The sequence below is a fragment of the Vespa velutina genome, chromosome 21, assembly GCF_912470025.1.
Source record: "Vespa velutina chromosome 21, iVesVel2.1, whole genome shotgun sequence".
Classification (NCBI taxonomy): domain Eukaryota; kingdom Metazoa; phylum Arthropoda; class Insecta; order Hymenoptera; family Vespidae; genus Vespa; species Vespa velutina.
The window spans coordinates 1,299,652-1,323,558 of NC_062208.1; the positions used below are offsets into that span (position 1 = coordinate 1,299,652).

General features: G+C 30.0%; 1 protein-coding gene across 2 annotated transcripts in view; it reads left to right on the forward strand.

The window, feature by feature from the left end:
* Positions 1-23,907, forward strand: part of LOC124956375 (homeobox protein araucan) — a 141,642-nt gene that overhangs the window by 68,586 nt on the left and 49,149 nt on the right. For both annotated transcript variants that reach the window (XM_047512099.1, XM_047512100.1), the window contains exon 2: positions 8,621-9,022. In XM_047512099.1, coding sequence (XP_047368055.1) covers positions 8,621-9,022 — 402 coding nt within the window. The remainder of the gene's footprint in view (positions 1-8,620; positions 9,023-23,907) is intronic.

Here is a 23,907-nt window from a genome sequence, read left to right on the forward strand (position 1 = left end):
ATCGTATATCGAAGACATATTATTTTCATCCGGATATGTAATCTCATCATTTTTTTTCTTGTTTTCTTTCTTCATTTTTTATTATTATTATTATTATTATTATTATTATTATATATTTTTTTTTCATCTTTTTTTTTCTTTTTTTTTTTTTTTTTTTTTTTTTTTTTTAACGATCTATAGATATGTATTATAGAACAATGATTCATACCAAGTAATTCTCAAATAGAAATCAAGTAATTTTAAAATATATATATTTATCATATGCTTTTCTCGTTTCTTCTATTATTATCTTATTATTTTTCTCTATGTTAGAAAATTTTACACGTTCAATGTTAAATTAATTATGAATTAGATGAACGAATTTACGTGAACGTAAATATGGAAAATTTTTGTATTCGTATCGTTGCCCGTTTCAATTGAAAAAAGAAAAACAAAAAAGAAAAAAAGAAAAAAAAAGAAATTCAACAAGAATTATTAAAGAAAGACAAAAAAAAAATAATATCTATTATTTTCTCAATTTTAATCAAGAACGTAATACAATTGGAACGCTTATACGTTCGTAATTATAATTACACTTTTTGATTATCGATTCAACATGAATTACTCTAGAATAAAATAATTATTTATTATTTTCATATGTGACATTAAAAATACATATATTATTTGCGTATGATCAAACGTTTTATGTCGCAAATTCGACATTAAAAAATTTATGATTTCTTTTTAACGTTAAAATCCCACCATGAAATTTTAAATATGCCTATGAATCAATTTGTTCCGATCTATTAGACTTCCCATAAATCTCAATATTAAAACGAGCAATCACTTTTGTCGATGAGTACTTATGTAAAAAAAAAAAAAAAAAAAAAAAAAAAAAACAATCAAAAACCAAAAAGAAAATCCGGAAAAAAGAGAGAGAAGGAGAGAGAGAGAGAGAGAGAGAGAGAAATATATTTCATACATAAAACAATACAGATAAAGAAAATATTGAAACATTACGGAGAAGTATTAAAATATTATAATGAGAAAAAAAAAAAGAAAAAAAAAAGAAGAAATAAATAAAAAAGAAAAAGGAAAGTAGACGAAGCGAAAGAAATGTATCGTAGATAAAAAAAAAAAAAAAAAAGGAAAAAAAAACAGAAATATGTTAACGCAAGAAGGCAACGGGAAAATAAGAGAGAGAGAGAGAGAGAGAGAGAAAGAGAGAGGATACGTAGGGTTAACAGACAAAACTTTCTTTCAACATTTTGTTCGTGAAAAGAAACATAAAACGTCTCCTTTCTTCCGAACGCCAAAAGATACGTAGGTGTAGAAAAAGACGGTGAAGTGAGTGGGGTGTGGGCGGCGGCGGCGGCGACGGCGGGGGATGAGAGGGGGTTTTGTGGGAAAGGGGAACGGAGGAGGTGAAGAGGAGAAGGTGAGGTTCGCTTCGTAGGGTTTTCGCGGCGTCGACGACAGCGGCTGGTTGGCGGGGGTGAAAGCGGCCTCTTAAAAGGTTCCGATGGGAAACTCAGCAGGGCGTGAATGGCTCCAGACGTGCTGGAGGTGCCAGAGGAGAAGGAGGAGGAGGAGGAGGAGGAGGAGGAAGATTCGAAGGACGCGAGAAAAAGAGAGAGAGAGAGAGAGAGAGAAGGAAAGACGTTTGCGCGTGCTTACACACATTGAAACAGAGACACGTATATATGTTGGTTGGTAGATAGGTAGATAGGAAGGTAGGTAGGTAGGTAGGTAGGTAGGTAGGTAGGTAGGTAGATAGGTAGGTAGGTAGGTAGGTAGGTAGGTAGTAGCGAGAAAGAGTAAAAGGAGGAGGGGTAGATGGTGAAGAGCCTGAAGGTACGCTGGCACCTTCGGTTTTTGTTCACGAAAGTTCGGTTTACCTCGTTCCCGTTTCCTCTCTCTCTCTCTCTTTCTCATCGAAAGATCGAGCTACCTCTTCTCCTCCTTCTTCATGTACTCATCCTTCTTGTTCTTGTTCTTGTTCTTCTTCTTCTTCTTCTTCTTCTTCTTCTTCTTCTTCTTCTTCTTCTTCTTCTTCTTCCTCTTCCTCTTCTTCTTCTTCGACTTGATCTTCTTCTTTTTCCTTCTTTTTGCGTCGTCACACGTCTTCTTCTATTTTCGCATCGACCTTTTTTCCTCTTTTCTGCTTTTTTTTTTCTTTTATTTTTTTATTTTTTTATTTTTTTTTATTTTCTTTTTCCCCTTTCATATACACACGGACGAGTTTTGGCTTCTTCTTCTTCTTCTTCTTCTTCTTCTTCTTCTTCTTCCTCTTCTAAGAGAGAGAGAGAGAGAGAGAGAGTGTGTGTGTGTGTGTGTGTGTGTGTATGAGAAGCATGTTTTCGTTAATATTACTTCAAAACATGGTAATGAATGATAAAAGAAAAATAATAAATGATAGGAAAAATTAAACGTTCATGTTTTAAATAGTTCAATAATCTCATTGTAAAATATAACCTTTGTATGTATATATATATATATATATATATATATATACATAAATATTTTTTTTTTATTTTTTTTTTTTTAATATGTTAAAACGTACGAATTATTTTAACGTTTGAAAAATTAACGAACGTAAAAATATTTATCTTTTATTCGATATAAATTGTTTTTAACGAATTTCAAATATAAGTTGTTTCCATAATAAGTAAGACAGAAATATATAACTTTTATAATACTTAATTGATAGGAAAATTAAAAATAAATCCCCAGTTATATAATTTTATTTTCAAGTTTGATCGTAAAGATTGAATTATAAACGATAAATTTAATTTATCTTAAATTCGTTAAATTATCTATCTATGGGGATAAATGTAAATCTTTGATATATAATATAAGATTTTAAAAGTTCGTCAAAAATATAGATATACAAACGAATGAAAAAGATTTAATTCGAAGTTTCTTCAAAAAGGATTGAACAACGTGCGAACGAAGAAAAAATTACGCGTAAACGATTTTTAGTTACGAAAATGAATGCAAATAATAAGAAAAAGAAATAAAAAAAGAAAAGTAAATACCATGAAAAAATACTAAATGAAAAGAAAAAGAAAAGAAAGAAGTAAAGATATATAAGAATGATATTGAATTTGACAAAGATAATTCTATTGCCCTGCAATCGTTAGAAACGATCGTTACGTTTTAATGGGATTTACGTTTTACGTACCACGCGTAATTTATTAGAAACGTTTCATCGATTGGATCGTTGTAAACAGGAGGAATATATTGTAACGAGTGAGAGAGAAAGAAAGAGAGAGAGAGAGAGAGAGAGAGAGAGAGAGAGTGAAAGCGAGAGAAAAAAGAGAGAGAATGAAAGCGAGAGAAAAAAGAGAGAGAACCAGACAGAAAGTGAGAACCAATAAAAATAACGAGAGAGAGAGAGAGAGAGAGAGAGAGAGAACCAAAAAGAGAACGAGAAGAGACAGAGAGAATCAAAAAGAGAAAGAGAGAGAAAGAGGGAGAACTAGAAAGAAAAAGAAAAAGAACCAGAAAGACAGAGAGAGAAAGAGAGAGAGAAAGAGAGAGAGAGAGAAAGAGGGAGAGAAAGAGAGAGAGAATCATTCGATAGCACTCACATTTTGCGCGGTTTTAATCGAATAGCTCTCGGGCTCACGATATTATTAATCGTAGCACGGGCAATGGCAGAGCACGCGACGCGATTTATTGGCGATCTCCGCGTCGGTGGCGGCAGCGGAGAACCGCGTTTGCCGAGGCGAAACGTTCCGCACGATGCGGACGCACGGTGGCACGATTTCACGACTCGCGAGAATAAATGGCCGTACGGGTTAAACGCGATCACGTGAACGATTCCATCGCGAGAGTACTCGAAAGTCAAATGATCTACACCGAAAATGGGAAAATGTCTTTTGGTTTCATTTAAGTCGATTATATTACTAAATACATATATATATATATATTTAATATTATTTATTAATTTATAAATATTAAATATATAAATATTATATAATAATATATTATATAATAATAAATATTAAATATATAAATATTATATATTTAAGTCGATTATGTGGATATTGAATATTTATATAGGAGTAAATACATATATGTATAAATATTAATCCCATTGAAAAAGTATTTATCACTTAGATGATAAGTACTTAGAAATAAATTTGCTTGATAACCATGGCTTATAATAATTCAAAATGGATTAACGCAGGATAAAAGTTTACGATGAAATTAAATTTTTGTCATTCCTATTTGTCACTTCACTCGTAGACGTTCTCTCTCTCTCTTTCTCTCTCTCCCTCCCTCTCTCTCTTTCTTTCTCTCACTTTCCAGTGATTTTGATATTGCCTAGGAATAGAATGGTATTATCTTTCTCTCTTTCTCTTCCTCTGTCTTTTCATCGCTCGGAAATATCACGAACGTTCATATCAAATTTATCGTATTAGTTATACCAATAATATGTGTATATATATATATATATATGTATCTACGTTTGTATATGTATATATAATAGCAATATATTTGTCCGATATGTTTCCCATCAAATTTGCAAGTACGCTGTCTGTATTTATTCGCGTTTTACCTAACGAGTCACGAATCCACTCTCGTGATATTACGCTTGTCCGACTCTCTATGTTTTCTTTATATAAAGGTGTGTATGAAAGAGAAACAGAGAGAGAGTGAGAGAGAGAGAGAGAGAGAGAGAGAGAGAGAGAGAGAGAACAAATCCGTTCATATGTTTGCCGTTTCCAGTTCGTATTCACTTCTCTCTCGTCTCTCACTCGAAGCGTTTGCCGACGGAATGCGGGAAGTTAGTGGAAGGGTTTATCAAGGCGGATACGAGTTCTAGCATCCACTGGGAGAAAGAGGGAGAGAGAGAGAGAGAGAGGGAGAGAAAGAGAGAGAGAGAGAGAGAGAGAGATATATAGATAGCGAGAAAGAGAGGGCGAAGCTACCTCTTCTCTCGAAATAACTCCACGCCCTTGCCGTATTAATTACCGGGATTCGTTCCGTCCTCATTTACAACGAGCTAATTTACCGTGGAATATACCTACCTACCTACCTTCACGTATTTTCACAAGTATGTGTGAAGACCGAACGCCTACGATTTCACTCTCGACTTTATTCATCGTGAGAATATATCATATCATATCATATACATACATACATATATATATATATATATATATATATATATATAATGGTATAGATATATATATATATTTATATATCATTAGATTTCATAATTCTGCTGAACACTTTTCTTTGGGATTCTCCTTGTATAATATACATATATATATATATATATATATATATATATAAACTTTTTTCGTTTTTTTTATTTGTTTTAATTTTTATTTTTCTTTTATTTCATATATTATATATAATAATTTATATTATATATATATATATATATATATATATATATAAATTACTAGATTATATGATAATCCTAGAAGCCTTCTATATAGTTAAAATAGAAGACTCTCTTTTTGAGGCCTTTTTTGGGACTCTCTTTGGGTCCCTTTCTATATAATCTATATATATATATATATATATATATATGTACATTCTTTTTTATAAGAGAAACATTCGATAATTACCAAGCAACTTCTTTCTATCCGTTTTATTTATTTCTCTTTTTTTTTTTTTTCTTTTTTTTCTTTTTTTTTTTTTTTTTTTTTTTTTTTTCTCTTTATAATCGCCTCAACAAAACGTTTTTAAATTCTATCGTTCACGTCATTTTTTATCGCTCATTATTATAAAATATTACTCGAATGGCCATTACATTTTCTTAATCGGCCATTATATACCGATGATTTTAAATGCTTATTGTTATAATTACGTTTTATTATTAACATTATGTTTTTCATTAAGTCAATACGACCAACAGGTGTGCCATATTAATAGAGATTACAACGTTCCCTCATCTGTTTTGTATATATTAAACGTTAATCGTCAATGAAGTTTATCAAAACGACTAATCATATTGATTAGTTCAAGTATGTGAGTGACAGGAGTAATCAGGGATAGGGGGAGAGGGATGGAGAGGGTACACAATAGAGAGAGAGAGAGAGAGTAATAATTTCTGTTGAGACAGATAGAATTGATTTTTTTATTGGAAATTTTATCCAAAAACATTACGAATAAATATTTCTTTCGTTCATTTTTTTTTTCTTTTTCATGATTTCTTTTTCTTTTTATTTCTTTTTTCTTTAACTCTTATCTCGAATCGTGACTCGGTAATCGATATCGATATATGCATAAATATGATATATAAGTAGGTACACGATCATACCTAATATATTCTATGAATTCGATATCGACATTAGTTTAAAAAAAAATAATAAGTAATTCGTACGAGGATAAACAATGTGAACATGTTTGCAATGTTGAAATCTATTATTAATCCGTACTAATGACTATGTTTTTAATGACTAACAAGAAAACATCTCGTACCTCTCTATCTATCTATATATCTATGTATGTATGCATGAATATATATATATATATATATATATATATATATTGCAATAAAGTAATAATACATTTCCATTACTCCGAACGATTTGTTCTTACACGGTCATTTAACTGAGCATTTATTGACGTGTGTACATACATAAATACATACATGCATATATATATATATATATATATATATATATATATATATATAAATGCGATGCAAGGAATCGATTACGTTTTTTTTCGATTCTTTTTGATTTTCTTTTTTTTTTTTTGAATTTCGTTTCATCCTTTTCTTTCTTTTCTTCTATTCCTTCTTAACGAGGACACGCGAGGGATTGCATTTTACCAATAATCATTTGAACTTGAATTTGTTTACCTTCCCCCTTTTTTTCTTTTCTTTTCTTTTTTTTTTTTTTTTTTGTAATTTTTAAAAAATCTTTTTCTCTTTATTATTGAAGGCGTTGTTCGAACAAAATAGGAGGGATAAGGAGACACAGAGAGATAGAAAGAAAGATAGAGATAGATAAATAGATAGATAGATAGATAGATAGATAGATAGATAGATAGCGAGAGAGAGAGAGAAAGAGAGAGGATATATTTACAATATGCAAAATCGTATCTATTGTTTTCTGCGATCATATGGGCCACGCCCAACCTGAAGCCGTGCTCTCGTCTGGATCTATTCGTAAGATCATATCGTACGAAGGTATGTCGATCTTTAACTATATCTCAAAGTTATTCGCTTAGCGGCTTCCAAAGAAAGTATAATAGGAGAGAAATAGTGTTGTTGGAGTGGTGGGGGGAGGGGGTTAGGATGAGGGTGGAATGAGGAGGAGAGAGATAGAGGTAGAGGATGGCCGGGGTGGGGGTAGAAGGGGGTCACGAAGTTCACGGGATTCGTGAGATCGAGCTAATACTCGATGGTGCGCGCGGCGGGAGGGGGTGGGGATGGTGGTAGTGGGGATAAAGGAGTAAGGACGCGTTCTGCACGTTTTACTAGTACCATGTACAAAATGGACAACCCATTGTAGTATCCGGAGGTACATACACACCGCTCCCCTCTCCACCCCCCCACCCCTATCCCCACCCCACCGCCCCTTTTCTCTTCACCCTACAGGTTGGGTATTTACAATTTGCATTGTTAGAAATTCGTAATATGTAACTACGTGTTGATTTAGTAGAACTCGAAGGTATCCCGACAAATGGTTAAGAGTAGATAGTGTCGGCACGACGACCTCACTTCTCAAAGTATAATATTTATGTATATATATATGTGTGTGTGTGTGTGTGTATGTATGTATATATGTATGTATGTGAATACATATGTACTTACATACCATAGTTTATAGCTTGTTACATTTCAAAAGATATTTAATAGATAATATAATTATCGTTTAATCGTTGCTAATTTCATGAAGATTTATGGTTATTACATAATCGTAAGGAAAAAGTATTGATATAATAAATGATTGAAGGCGTTTAAAGATTTTCTTTAACAGATCGTTAAATCGAGGAAATTGGATTGATATTCTGGAATTTGTTGGATCATTAAAGTGAATAGATTTAACGGGAATATATTTATTTTTGATGTTTCTAATGCGCAAATTATATTTCCTTATCGTTTTGCAGATCTTAAATCTATAATATATATTTAAGAAAAAAAAAATATATATATATATATATATATATGTTCTTTTCAGTTTTTAACGAATCTAATGTATAGATATTTCAGCTATTACAGTATTTAAAATGTATCAATAAAATATAAAATATCAGAAAGAGAGAGATAATAAATGAAATAAATTATACATAGAAATTATAAAACGAATATTTCAACCACTAGCAAACCTAAATTATATCTATATATATACATTTATTTATTTATTTATTTGCATACAATAAATAATTCAACTGCTATTTAATTCAAAATGATATACATATAACAATATCCATATAATAATTATATATATATATATATATATATATATATATATATATATATATATATATATATATACGGTAAACGATATAAAACGAACAATTTATTCGTTGTTTAATCACCAAAAAAAAAAAAAAAAAAAAAGAAAGGAAGAGAAATAATCAATTGAACAGATATTTGTAGGAAAGAAAAAAAAAGAAAAAAAAAAAAAGAAATTAATTAATTAATGAAAATAAAATAATGTTACAGCTGCTTGTAAGCGGCGGGCAGCCGACAACGGCGACTTCGCCAGCGATGTCGTCAGGTGGAGCCTTAAGTCCTGGTGCCCTTTCACCCTCGTCTACGGCGACTACGACGACGGGGGCTGGAGGTGGAACCGGTACTTCCGGTGGCGCTACAACCCCTGTTGCTGCCGCAACAGGACCTGGATGCTGTGAAAATGGGAGGCCTATGATGACCGATCCAGTAACCGGTCAAACTGTTTGCAGTTGTCAATACGATAGTGCCGCGAGGTTGGCATTAGGGGCTTATCCAAGATTGGCACCAACTGCTACCTCATATTCCTCTTACCCTACGCCAACACCCTCTACCACCGATCAGGCTCCTTATCCTAGTATCGGTATGGACAGTTCTGCCTTCTATTCACCTCTGGTAAGTGCATCCTTTTGTTTATTTATTTATTTATTTTTTTTTTTATTTGAAAAATATAATATTTTAATATATTTAATATAATTAATAATAAAAATTTAATATATTTATTTATTTTTTTTTTTTTTATTCTCATAATAAATGTCTCAATCGACGTTTCTGATTGGTCAAAGAGAAATTTCATATCTTTTTTTTTTTCTTTCCCCTTTCCTTTTCGAACGATGATGATACCATCGTAATTAATACGTGCGCTTATGAACATTTAAATCTTAATTATAAAAAAACGAAATTTATTCTATAAAATTCATTGATATTACGCACGTAATATTTGTTCATAGGATTGATAATTAAATTTTGAAATCGTTACGTATAACGTGTAAACGTGATTTTATAATACGAATTTCATAAAATGAATTTTTATAATACGAATTTCATAATATTAAAAAATTCTGAATGTCCATTTGTTTCGTTTAAATAGTTATTATGAATTTCGTAATATTAATACCATAGGATGAAATTCATACTATGATGAAATACGTGATATGGAATTCATAGTATGAAAGTTCATAACGTTCATAATATTGTGAAATGTTCTAATTGTATATTTCATACTACGAAATTTAGAATGCATATTGAGAATTATATTATAGTAATTAAGAAACTTAATAGTTCGAAATTTTTTTTAACGAGATCATTACTATGAAACTTATACTATGAATTTCATAAAGCGTAATATTTATTCTCATAATATATAGATAAAAATTATGAACATCGTAATACCAATGCATTTCATAGTACGAATTCTTTATTATGAAGTTCATTGTCGTACGTAGTTCACAACGTTTATCTTATAATATTAAAAATCAATAAAGTTAATAAACACAACAAACTAAACAATATTTAATAATTAACAAAACCATTGAAATAATAATAATACTATGAATTATTTCAAAAAGAACGAAAGAAAGAGAAAAAAAAAGGACGAAAAGAAACAAAAAAGAAGTATAATCATTTGTTTCTTTTTGTCTGATTTTCTTTTAATTGGAACGTCTATTTAATTTAAGAGTTAACAAAAAAAAAAGAAAAAAAAAAAATTAAAATATATAATAATGAAAAAGAAAAGAAGAGAAATAGAAGAAAGAAAATTTTCATTTCCTTTTTGTCCCCTTTCTATATTCTTTTCTTTTTTTTTTTTTTTTTTTTTTTTTTTCCTAATCGTAATTAGCTCTAACGTCTAACGAAAAGAGAATACATTGATTTAAGTAAAGTATCTAATTTTTTTAAAAGATTTAAAATATCGAGTCATCCAATAAAAAAAAAATGGCGCACTCAAAAAGAAAAGAAAAAAAAAAAAGAATTCTCATTGATATTTCTAAAAGAATTGTGAAAAGAGATGGATCATGGTTAGATCGAGTTAGATTTAACCATTCGATTATTACTACTCTTGGGCCCTTAACTTAAGATGGATTAACACGTGGTCTTTGGGACGAATTAGCACGGAATCCCAATGATTGAAGTCCACAAGCAAGAATCGTATGGGTCCTTCCTCCTTTATTCTTCCCTCTGCTTACCCGCGGAAAGTTCTTGGTCCCTCTTCTAACGTGGATAACTCATACGTCTTTCTGCCTATTCCACGCCGGCTGGCACAAATTATTCAACCGTTCTCGCATAGCCTAACCTAGTCGAGAGAGAACGAGGCGATAATCTCGTTTGAGTCTTTCCTTCGCGGAAGAAAGCGTCAGCCGGTACGTTTAACGAGCACCCTTCTCTCCAAAGACGAATTCGCGGACATATTTTAGAAGGGAGTCTTTGCTTCTGTCCTTCACCATTAAGAAAGAAAGAAAGAAAGAAAGAAAGGAAGACGGAAAGAGACAGACAGTTTAGAAAGAAAGAGATAGAGCAAGAATTTATTCCTCTCTCTTTCTCTCTCTCTCTCTCTCTCTCTTTCTGTCTATACATCTGTCTGTCTTTCTCCTTCTGTCCTTTATACGAGTCTAATAATAATTTCTTGAAATAAACTGGATGGTGTGGGTGAGAGTTAGGAATCGGAGTAGGATATTTTTTTTTACGTTTTCCCTTTTGTATATTCTCATGAGCATGATTTTAAGATAGGAACGATGATAATTCGTTCGCTCTTTGACCGATGCTTCTTCCTCTTTTTTTCTTTTCTTTTTTTTTCTCCCCCTTTTTTTCTTTTTATTTTCTTCTCAAATATTATATTCCTTCTTTCTTCCAATTTTGTTTTTTTTTTCTTTTTTCTTTTTGAAACATACGCCAGAAAAAGAAAACCGAACGAGCTCTCGATCATCTTTATTGTATATAAATTTGTTTAGATCATTTTTTGATCCTCTGATGCAAAATTGTTTTTCGATCGTTTTATTTGATTTTTATTTTTCTTTCTGTCTCTCTCTCTCTCTCTCTCTCTCTCTCTCTCTCTCTCTGTGTGTATGTGTGTGTATTATTTGTGTATTCAAAAATAATTTTCACGAGGATTTCAGTATTATTTATATGAACAATCGTAAGGACTAATAATAGTACGATACTCGTTTATTTTCATAGTTCGTATTAAATATAATATTAGATTGGTGCGTATGAAACGTCGGATTTTCTTTAAATGTGAACGTTTGTCTCCCTGTTTTTGTTATGTTTTTCTTTTTGACATAACCTGGTTTATTGTCGTACTGTCCATTGCCAGAGTCACATTTTAGCAAAGAAGATATTCTCAAAAGTGTTCCCTTTTGTTATTTGCTTTGAATTTTGCACCGATATGAATTCAACCGATATTCGTATAATTTTCTTATATGAGTATAAATTTGATAATAATGTTGTAAAAGCTACACGAAATATAAACCAGGCGTTTGGAGAGAATACTGTGAACGATCGAAAAGTGCAACGTTGGTTTGAAAAATTTCGATCTGGTGATTTTTCCCTGCATAATGAACCGCGTGCAAGACCCGAAACGTCTATGAAAAATGATGCTCTGAAAGTATTGGTGGAAACGAATCCAACTGTTTCTTCAAGGAAACTTGCTGCCAGTATGGAAGTTGACCGTACAACAATTTGCGACATCTTTCTGAAATTGGCAAGGTGAAAAAAATGGATAAGTGGATACCGCACGAACTAATCGAGCGAAATAAGCTGAATCACTTGAACGTATGTTCATCATTGCTAACCCGATTTAATCGAAATCCATTTTTCGATCGGATCATTACTTGTGATGAAAAATGGGTTCTTTACGACAATAGAAAAAGATGTGCTCGGTGGCTTGATAGGGATGAGACTTGTGTTCATACTTCACGGCCATCACTTCATCCACGGAAAATTTTAATCACAGTTTGGTGGAATGTGACTGGAATAATACACTACTCATTCCTTCTGGAATGATAATTACAGCCGAGAAGTATTGCCAGTACATTGAAGAAATCCAGGAAAAATTGAAAATTATACGCCCATTACTTGTTAATCGGCATGGCCCAATACTTCTCCATGACAACGCTTGGCCGCATATATTGTACAAAACAATTGCGAAATTAAATGAATTAAAATATGAAATTTTGCAAAACCCATCCTATTCACCGGATCTTTCGCCAATCGACTATCATTTATTTAAACATTTAGAACTGTTTTTACGGGCTAAACAGTACGAAAATGAAGACAGTCTGAAAAATGCCATATCAGAGTTCATTGATTCTAAAGATCAGAATTTCTTCAAGACAGACATCTATGCATTAAAATCTCGTTGGGAAAAGTGTATTGAAGTAAGTGGAGCAGATATTTTGATTAAATAAACAGCTTTTGGAAAAAGATATGCAGTTTAATATATTCACTTAAGAATCCGACATTTCATTCGCACCAACTTAATATATATTATGTAAAATATAATAATTAAACAAAATGAAACATTATTATAGGACAAAACTTTTCAATCAGTTTAACAATTTTATTTATTTATTTATCTTTTTGTTTTTTGTTTTTTTTTTTATTCGCAATAGTTCTCTTTCAAATTTGCAATGTCTAAAATAAAGGTAAATTAATTATAATACACGAGCGAAATAATATTTCATTGGAAATGAATACAGTAAAAGAAAAATAATTATCTCGTATACATACATACATACATACATATATATATATATATATATATATATATATATATATATATATATTTACATATCTTTTAGTATATCATTAGAATCCTCTGATATCTTGTCGTTTATATTTCTTCTTTATTAAATATTTTTCTTTTTTCTTTTCACGCGATTATCACGATCGAAAGAAGGAAGGAAAAAGGGAAAAAGAATCAAAATGGCGTCGGATGATCTCTTTTTTTTTTTTTTTTTTTTTTTTTCTTTTTAATCTTACCGCGATAAAAACCAATAAAAAAAGAAAAAAGAAACGAAAAGAAAATAACATCTTCCACCATCTTATTTCCTTTTAAGCAATAAAACTCGAGCACTTGCAATAAGCCAATATAGGAACGAAACGAAACAGAAGTTGGCTTTAACTTCTATTAGAAAGAGAAAGAGAGAGAAAGAGAGAGAAAGAGAAGCGATGTGCTCGATTGCATATCGTTATTCGTTAATTAGAGTAAAGTCGGTCCGCATCGACGGAGATACAGGACGCGTTCCTTCGAGATTTCCTTCGCGTGCTATGCAAGCCAAACGAAAGTGTATACCAGTATCGTTGGTGTACCTTGGTTGCAACCAGCAACTCAAGTAATTAAGTTAGTGCGGACATTGCAATTACAATATATCGAACGATCGCGTGCAGTCATCGCTTGAAATTAGTAGTCGGCGCGATGAAATTTCTAGGGAAATATTTCTACGTCCTATTGGTCGGTTCGCGTCTCGAAGGATTTTAATCAAATTCTGTCACGATTACACGGTATGGTTGGTTAAAGAAAAAAAAAAAAAAAAAAATAGAAAAAAAATGGGAATAGAAATATTACTTTCATAGATTATACCTTACGTATCGAGAATACTCTAATTGTAGGATTTATAAATTAAGTGATTATTAAAAATTATTATCATATATATATATGTGTGTGTATGCATATGGAGAAACATATATGAAATATATTTATTGAATAATTTGTTTCTTATAATTTAAATAAAAAAAAAAAAAAAAAAAAAAAAAAAAAAAAAAATTGTTTTTATTTTAATTAGATTTATTTATAGTTTATTATTGCAATTATCGAAGATTCAGTCAAAAGTGTTCAAGTGATTTTTTTCAAATCAATTATTATTCTATTGTTTAGACTATTTGCGTTAATTTTTTTTTTCCCTTTCAATTGTTGTTCACAAATAATTCTGCTTCCTTAGTTTGAATAATTAATTATGTAATGTGAAATTTATTATATAATTTATTCGTTATTATTTTAGAAAACGTTAGTTTCATTTTTATTAAAATTAGATTTTCCTATTGCATATTATAATTATCATATATATTTATTTTATCAATTACTACATATATATATATATATATATATATTTATTAATATTATTGAAATATTATTAATATTATTAATATCAATGTATTTCGTATGGATATTTTATATAAAAAAAAAAATAATAAAAAATTATTAAAAATATTTCTTAATGAATATCTTCTAAGGGAGAAAATTACTATACATATAGAAAAAAAAAAATAAAACAAAATAAAACAGAAGAAACAAACGAAAGAAACAAACAAGAAGAAAGAAGGATGTAACAAAAAGGATGAAAAATGAATAAATAAATTTGATTCGATATTGAAGCTGGTTTTTCTCGATGGTGATCGTAAAGGCCCCCGCCATACTAGTTTAAAATATCTAATCGCGAATATGTCGACGATATAGCGACAAGCATAGTTGACATAGAAACGGTCGCGTTTATCGTTCCTTCGATGATTTTACACGCGCGTTCGGCTCGCGAGATAGCGCGCGAACACGAACTGTTAATAAAGAGGCCGTCCTTTCAGTTTACGTCTATTTACGGAATATGAGGTATTTTAAGAAACATAAATTACACCTCGTGCTCAATAATTTTTTCCTTCTTTAAAATTAATGAAATTTTTGCATAGACGTCGCGTTCTTTTTTCTTCTTTTCTTTTTTTCTTTTTTTTCTTTTTTTTTTTTTTTTTTTTTTTTTTTTTTTGCCCTCCTCATTATTTCCTTCCTTTATTTTTCTTTCTTTTCTTTCGATCGATAAGACACAAGAATATATTACGTTTCATCGAAGAATTATTAATCAATAATTATTAATTGTTTTATACAATTAATTAATTGTTATTATTTATTTGAAAACGATCGATTTTATTTTATTCAAATTAAAATTTATAATATATATATTATATATATATACGGTAATAATTAATTATTGAAAGTTAATTATTATTTAATTTTTATTCGTTCGATTCGTTCGAATTTTCTGTATATTTTTAGACATTAGATATTTATTGATCTATTTTTAAGATTTGTGATATAATTTCTTTTCTTTTCTTAAATATTTTATAAGAAAAAAAAAAGAAAAAAAAAAGAAGAAGAAGAAGAAAAAAAAATATATCAGTAATACAAAAAGTACTAAAGTACTAAAAGTATTAGAAAATATTATTACTGTAATATTATTTTTAATTCAGAAAAAAGTTTCAATTTACAAAAGGATTCTTCAAAAGAATTATTGTTTACTTGAATATAAATTATTGAAAATATGGAAAGTCATCGCTTATTCCGACCAATGTAATAATTTTTTATTTTTTTTATTTTTTTATCTTTTTTTTTTTATTTTTTTTTTTTTTTTTATATTACTCGTAATTTCAATATAATACCAACGATCATCTTCGAAAGTGACAATTTTCCTACCCCTCGTTTTGATTTTGTCCGGTAGCATTTCTTAAGACGATTTCTCGTGATCGAGATAAATTAATCGACAACGGCGCCTAAAAGCAACCAATTAGTATAATCACGCTCGATAAATTCAAATTTAATTGGCTCGGCTTCCTTTCGTCCCGGAAAGGCATTACGAATTCCCATATCGATGTAGAATAATGCATGCGAGCGCTGTTTTTTTTCTTTTTGCTTTTTTTCCTCTTTTTTTTTTTTCTTCTATTCTCACTCGAATTTTAATTATTATCATACTTCTCGAGCTTTCTAGCTTTTTATTTTTATATAAATACAGGATTGAACCGCTATATATATATATATATATATATATATATATATATATAGATAGATAGATATTCAGGACTATTCGTAAAAAAAAAAGATATTTGAAGGTTCGTGATCTTGCAATTTAAAGAAAAAAAGAAAAAAAAAACAATAATAATAATAATAAAAAAAGAATATATTTAAAATCGATGGAAAAACTTTTAGCCCACCGTGTATGTCTTACGAGATTATGTCGAGGCGATTAAAAAAAAAAAAAAAAAAAAAAAAGAAAGAAAGAAAATAAATAAATAAAAAAAAGAAAAATTTTTTAATTTTTATTGAAATAAAATTGAACGAAAGGTATCCGAATCAATAAACGATTGTGATTATTATCGAATGAAAAAGAAATCTTTAAAAGAGATTAAAAATTTATGGAAAAAGTTTCTCCCTTTTGCTTCCTCCCTCCCACCCTCCGAAAAAAAAAAGAAAGAAAAAAGAAGATAAAACTTTAAACGTATTTAACGTTTTACTTATTAAACAAATAATAATGTTTGTCGTATCGATGAAGATGAGAGAAAAGAAAATAAGGAGGAAACAGAAGAAGAAAAAGAAATTTTTCATAATAAAATTTCCAACAATTCTATTCGTACTAATCCATTGTTTAATCCAATTAAATAAAGTTTATAATATCACATTCGTGCGTAGTTAAGAGGACACGAACGATAACTACGTTGTTCGTATTTTCATCGATTGGAATTGTTTGTTTGCTTGGCTAACAAAAAACTGACAGCTTTTTGATGTTACCGCACAATCTACGTTAGTTTTCTATCTGATAACGAACTGATACCGACTAAAAGTTTATCTCGGCATGGGCGTGTACTAACGTTTTCTCGTACGTTCGTTCGTTCGTTCGTTCATTCGTTCATACATGCGTTCGTTTTCTCATTTAAAAAAAAAAATTAATACAGATTTATATCTTTATATTGTATCTGAGAATCCTAAGAAATATATATATATATATATATGATATAGATAATAGATAAAATAAAAATAGATAAATAAAAAAATTTTTTTTTATCAAAGAAACAATGATAACATATAATTTCTATTGTTATACGTTTATCCTAAAATTAATCGATCGATCGATTCTAAAATGTCCTTTAACACGGTCATCTATTTATTTATGCTCTATTAAAAACATTTGTAAAAAGGGAATGATTCATAAAACGTTTTAATACGACGTCGTGTTAGTATCAGATTTTCTTGATCGTCTCTAGCAAGAGACATTTTTAAGTCTCGCGTTATCGATCGTTATATATCCCTGCCTCTCTCTCTCTCTCTCTCTCTCTCTCACTCTCACTCTCTCTCTCTCTCTCTCTCTCTCTCTCTTTCCATCCGACCTTACCTCCTTTCCTATATATACAACAAATTAATTTCATATCGAGTTAGTATAGAAATAATTAATGATCCTTTAATAATTGATCATTGATTAAGAGGAATGTAAAAATTTACGAACGAATAAGTTTCATTTCGAAATTATTATTTTGATTATTTTGATTATTTTTTCATTGTAAGAAGTTCGATCGTTGAAGTAACAATTGTAGTCGTTCGACTGAAAAAAAAAAAAAAAAACAAAGAAAAAGAAAAATAAATAAGTAAATAAATAAAAAATAAATAAATAAGACGGAAATTTATATATATAAAAGAAAGAAGAATAAATAATTTTCTACATTGATTTAATTTTAATTGTTTCTTTTTTCCTTTTCTTCTGATGAAAATTAGACGACGACGACAATGAGAATAACAATGTTTTAAACTATCTTAAATTGAAATGAGTATAAAGTTGGGTATAATAATTGTCACTAATACGCGATAGTACGTAGAGCGCATGTTCTATAGAATGAATTGGGAGGAGTGAACAGTGGAAGGAGAATTGGAGGAGGAACAGGATCAGGAGTTTGCAATTCGGTGTGTTACGCGCCTGCTCAGAAACGTATTCCATACTCTTCCAAATACTCGTATATATATATATATAGAAGTAAATACAAGAGTATGATTGTATTAGTAAATACTGAATTGGCCAATAAGATATGATTGAAATAATAATGAAAATTCAGCAGAAAATTCAGCAGAAAATTCAGCAGAAAATTCAATAGAAAATTTTGATATTACATAATAATATATTATAGTATAATATCAAAATTTTATTTATATATCTTTTGGAAGTTAAAAGGAAAAGTAGAAAGAAGAAGAAGGAAAAAAAAAAATATTAAAAATTTCGTATATCTATTGACAAATATTAATATTTATAATTAACAATGATAATTCTTATTAATATTAATAATTAATAATTTTATTAATTATATTAATTAATTTTCTTTGATCGGCTTTACGATTTTTAATATAAGGAAAATATCAAGTATTATATTTTTTAAAAATAATATCAATTATCTTTAAGTACAAATTATTATCCATAAAAAAAATCAAATCATCTAAATCAAATATATTATTCTCCATATAGATATATATCTCATCTAATTTAAATTATATATTATTGGTTGATACCTTTTTAATCATTAACAATTATCATTTAAAATCACGTTGATTAAATTTTATAATCGATGAACGAAAGTTGAAAATTTTATAAATTAATATAATTCGATGGAAGAGTTTCTTTGGTAATTATATGAAATTCTGTGGAATATGTGGAACGATCGATCTTTCGTTTTTATGATAATCAATTCGTAATCTTTCGTTACGAATAAGTCAGAAGGAAATTCTTAGAAATGAAAATGTCAGGGGAAAATTGAAACCCGTAATATTCATCTATCATTTGACATTAAAGTTCTTACGAATCTCGTCGTTGTGAAACTTCGCGAAGTTACATAGATACATAGATACATGGATACATAGATACGATAGACGAGATTACATTGGAATTTATCGTGCTTCACGACAAAGTGATCCTCTTGTAGTAACTAATTCTTCTTCGTATGAAACGATGAGTCTATGTCATTGATGAATGAACGATGAAACTTCAATAATAAGATTATTAGTATATTTTTACATAATACACAGATATGTCAAATATTTATCTATCTTTATTTTGGAATTGTTTTGGAAAATTTTGCGAAAGATTAAAAAAAAAAAAATCTAAGAAGAAATTATTACTCTCGATCAATGGCGAATTAATATTTCATTCGTTTTACGTATGAGAAAAAAAAGTTATTCGTCATCGATGATATTTCTCAATTGTTGTAATCGATTTTAATCTCGCTGTACATTACATTACGTACGTATTCGTCGTTATCAAAACGTCGAACGATTCCTCGTAATCATAACGATATAACGTTAACTCGAACACATATCCTTTTCCATGATTTATTTCTCATATATCATTAAAAACAATTCTGATCTCGATTCTCGAAAAAAAATTTTTTATTATCTAAATATCGTCAATTAAATTTCATTTGAGAAAAAAAAAAAAAAAAAAAAAGAAAGAAAGAAAAAGAAAGAAAGAAAACAAACTTGTCGTTATTCAAGTCATTTTCATTATTCTCATACAATATTTTTCCATGACGTGCAATTAATTGAATTAATAATTGATAATTGATGAATAATGAATAATTAATAATTGAAAAAGGATAAAAGAGAAAAAAGTAATTCGTTATTGAAAAACAGAAAAGAGAGAGACCAAAAATTCATCGAAACGAATTTTCTTTGGGGGGAGAAAGAAAGAGAGGCAAGAAAAAAAAATAAAAAAATAAAAAAATAAAAAAATAAAAAAATAAAAGAATAATAAAATAATAAAATAATAAAATAAAAATATAAAAATCCGACACTCGTCGTCGAATAATCGTTCTATGTACGCGATAATCGTTTTGAAACGAGCCCAGGGGGTAGTAAATATATACTTACTTACTTACTTACATACATATTCCTGGCGTGTATTATCGGTACGGTACACGCGGTTTTCGTGCTGGCACCTTGTCGCGAAATAAAGTAAAAGAGAGAAAAAAAAAAAAGAGAGAAAGAAAAAAAAACGAAAGTAAAAGAAAATAACACGCGAGAGAGAGAGAAAGAGAGAGAGAGAGAGAGTACATTATCACACACGCTACACGGACAAACCACCTAGGTACAACCAAGTTTTTCTAAGCGTTCAATTAAATGTCCGAGAGCCTTTCATAACCCACTCCCACCCCCACCCCCGTCCAACAAACTCAACGAGCCCCAACCATCCCCCTTATCCTCCCCACCATCCGTCTGCTCGTACTCTCGTTTTGAAATAACGTTAGGAATTTTCTTCCATATCTCTCACCCTTTTTCCACCTTCTCCACACTATACCCCTATTAATCTTCGCGAAAACCCATGAATTTCATTGTTTTTGTCAATTTTCTCTTCACTACGACCAGATGAGCTTTTGCTAGAAACGACTCGGTCAATTTTATTTCGTGGAATTTCAACATCGGCCTCCAGTGCAATTTCGTGCACGCGACGATTTACCCTGCGGCTTCGTCATCGTGACAGGGGTGTGTAGTGGGGTAGGGGACAGGAGTAGGATGGGGATTGGGGGAGGTGAGAGGAGTGTTGGTAGGCGAGATACTCAGAGGGGAATTGGGGGAAGGGATGGAAGGAAGCGATGAGAAGTGGGGTGATCTACGAGGTTCTTCGGAATGTCATAAGCGTCCATCCGTTGGGAATTTTGAGTATTTTCAGCTCTCTCTCTCTCTCTCTCTCTCTCTCTCTATCTTTATCTCTATCTTTCTCCATATCTCTCTGTATATCTCTATCTTTATCTTTCTCTTTTCCTCTCTCTCTCTCTCTTTCTCTCTTTCTCTTCCTCTCTCTGTCTCTGTCTCCCTGTGGACAGTCTCCCTTCAATGCGATAGTTAAAGCCGATCGATGCCACTCGACTTCGTTCTTTACCCTGAAACCTATATTGCAGAAATTGACACGAGACAAGTTCAGGAGAATCTGGGTTAGTTAGTCGAGAAATATATCGCGATTGTGTGTATCTCCTTCGATTAATATCATATTATATTATATTATATATATATATATATATATATATATATATTATATTATATGATATTATATTATTATCTCGGGTATATTCGTTGTAACGCCAAGATTGATGGATAACTTAACGTTAGGATGGGATACTTTAAGGTTGATAAAATGTACGTGTATATATATATATATATATATATATATATATATATATATATATATGTATGGCTATATCGATTACAACAAAAGATACGTTAAATGCTTTTATCGTTTCAAATTTAATTTCGTCTCTTATGAAATCTTTCTTATCGTTCAATTCGAGTTAATGAGTGCGATATCGTTTGCTGATTCGTCGCTTCGAATTTCGTTATTGTTTTCTTTCTTTTTTTTTTTTTTTTTTTATTATTTATTTATTCTTTCTCTCTCTCTCCCTCTCTCTCTCCCTCTCTCTCTCTCCTTTACTCGTCTGGAAATCGTTAAGCAGGAAACTACTACTTCCGACGATTCGTTTGAAAGGGCATTATAATATAATAAGATTCGTATTAGCATTGAATGAAGGGAATGGCACGCGAGAGTGCCGACGGTGAAAGTCTCGCCGGGAAGTCGAGAGGGACCCTTTACGACGTTCATGGTGGTCCTTGTTTAAACAAACGTTATATGAGAGAGAAAGAAAGATATAAGGAAAATAAAGAGCGAAAGAGAGAGAGAGAGAGAGAGAGAGAGAGAGAGATGAATAAAGAGAAGATGAAATGGTCGATATTTAAGCAAAAGAATGCAATATACGAGTGTAAAATAATTTCATTGAAATAATTCATTTATCTGATTAAAATCAAAAATTTCGTAATCATATTTACGTACAAAATAATTGATTATAACATTTCAAGACAATCGATATTAATTTCTTTCTTCAGATCTTAAAACTACATACAGTTTTACCATGAACCGAGAAACTACGAGCCTAATCTCAAGGCTATGACGTATCGATGATGAATAATCAATCGTTAATATCAGCTAAGAATTTTTGATCCACCCTGTATTTCTAGCGTTATACGTAGTTGCTCTCTCTCTCTCTCTCTCTCTCTCTCTCTCTCTCTCTCTCTTTGTCTATCTATTTATCCCTTACTTGCTTTGAAAATACCCCGTGCGCTCCCTATGGCTTCGTTTCGTCGATACTTTCCTCTTGTCGTCGTTAATTTAATTATCTCTGTACGGCCGTTCACAGAAGCCTAAACTAAAAGGTCTCGCACGACATTCATTAGTTTCTACGAGAGATTTTTTTCTTAATTTTCTTTTTCGCTTTGTTTTTCTTTTTTTTTTTTCTCTCTTTTTTTTTTCTTTTTTCTTTTTTTTTTGTATATCCTATTCCTTCGAGATTGTCTTTTTTTCTCGTTGTCTTGGTTTATTTATTTATTTTTTTGTTTCTTTTTTTTTCTTTCTTTCTTTCATTTATTCCAGATAAATGTTTTCGTATCTAATATAATCAATCTTTAAGATCGCAACATTGAAGAGATGACAAATTGTATTATTGATTTGTTACATCGATTTGTATTATAATTATTTTATTTGTTTATTTATTTATTTAGTTATTTATTCATTCATTTATTTATTTATTACAAGTCAGCTCTGATTCGATTGTCTTTTCTCTCTTTTTCTTAGAGATTTTGGTTATTTCTTCAACGAATGAAGTTTTGTTATGAAATATTTTTTTTTTTTGTTCTTTTTTTCTTTTTTTTTTTTTTTTTAATTAATCAAACGAAACAATACAATGAAAAATGGCTTCGGTTCGATTTTCGAATGATAATTTTTTTTTCTTTCTTTCTTGTTTTTTTTTTTCTTTTTTTTTTTTTTTTTTTTTTTTTTCCGTTCATAATGCCATTGATAATAAATTGTTATTAATTGTTATTAATTAATAAATTGTTCTTCCGTTATCAATTTAATATCATCGATCTGTTTTTAAATCGATGAAGGAAAAATAAAGGTTAGAAATTTCCTTTCGAGCGTCATGTTAAAAGGAAACAAAAAAAAAAAAAAGAAGAAGAAGAAGAAGAAGAAAAAAAGGAAATATTTATTCAAAATTTATCATATCATGCAATACACTTTTGTAAGAATAATAAACATTCATTAATTTCCATCAATCTAATGGAAATGGGATGATGATCGGGTCAGATGGATTGATAAACATCAAATAGATTGTCGCATTATATCAATTGAAAAAATACGTACGGATCAAGCGTATATATTCTTACGTCCATAAAATTCTTCATATAAACGTATTTATACTATGTCTAGAATACTTACAAAGAACTTTTCAAGTACGTGTTAACGCTTATGTATAACGTTTATGTATTACGTATATATGTATATGTGTATGTACCTATATATGAAGGGATGGGAGAGGGGTTTATAATCGGTAGCTTATATCGATTCATACAAAAGAGAGCAATCAAACGAACGCGCGATCGTTTTTCGTTCGTGATGCTGTTGAACGACAAGAAAAAAAAACAAAAAAAAAAAAAAAAAGAAAAACAAAAAAAAAGAAAAGAAAAAACAAAAAAGACAGAAAGAAAAAAAGAGAAAAGAGAAATAAGAAAAAAAAAACAATAAATAAATAAATAAAACAGCAAGAAAAGAAAAGAAAAGAAAAGAGGAGAAGGGACAAAAAGAAAAACATCGATTCTCGTTATCGTCGTCGAGGGTAATGACGTCCCAGTGTATTCTCCCTTCGTTATTTCAAGACTATCATTCGTCACCCCT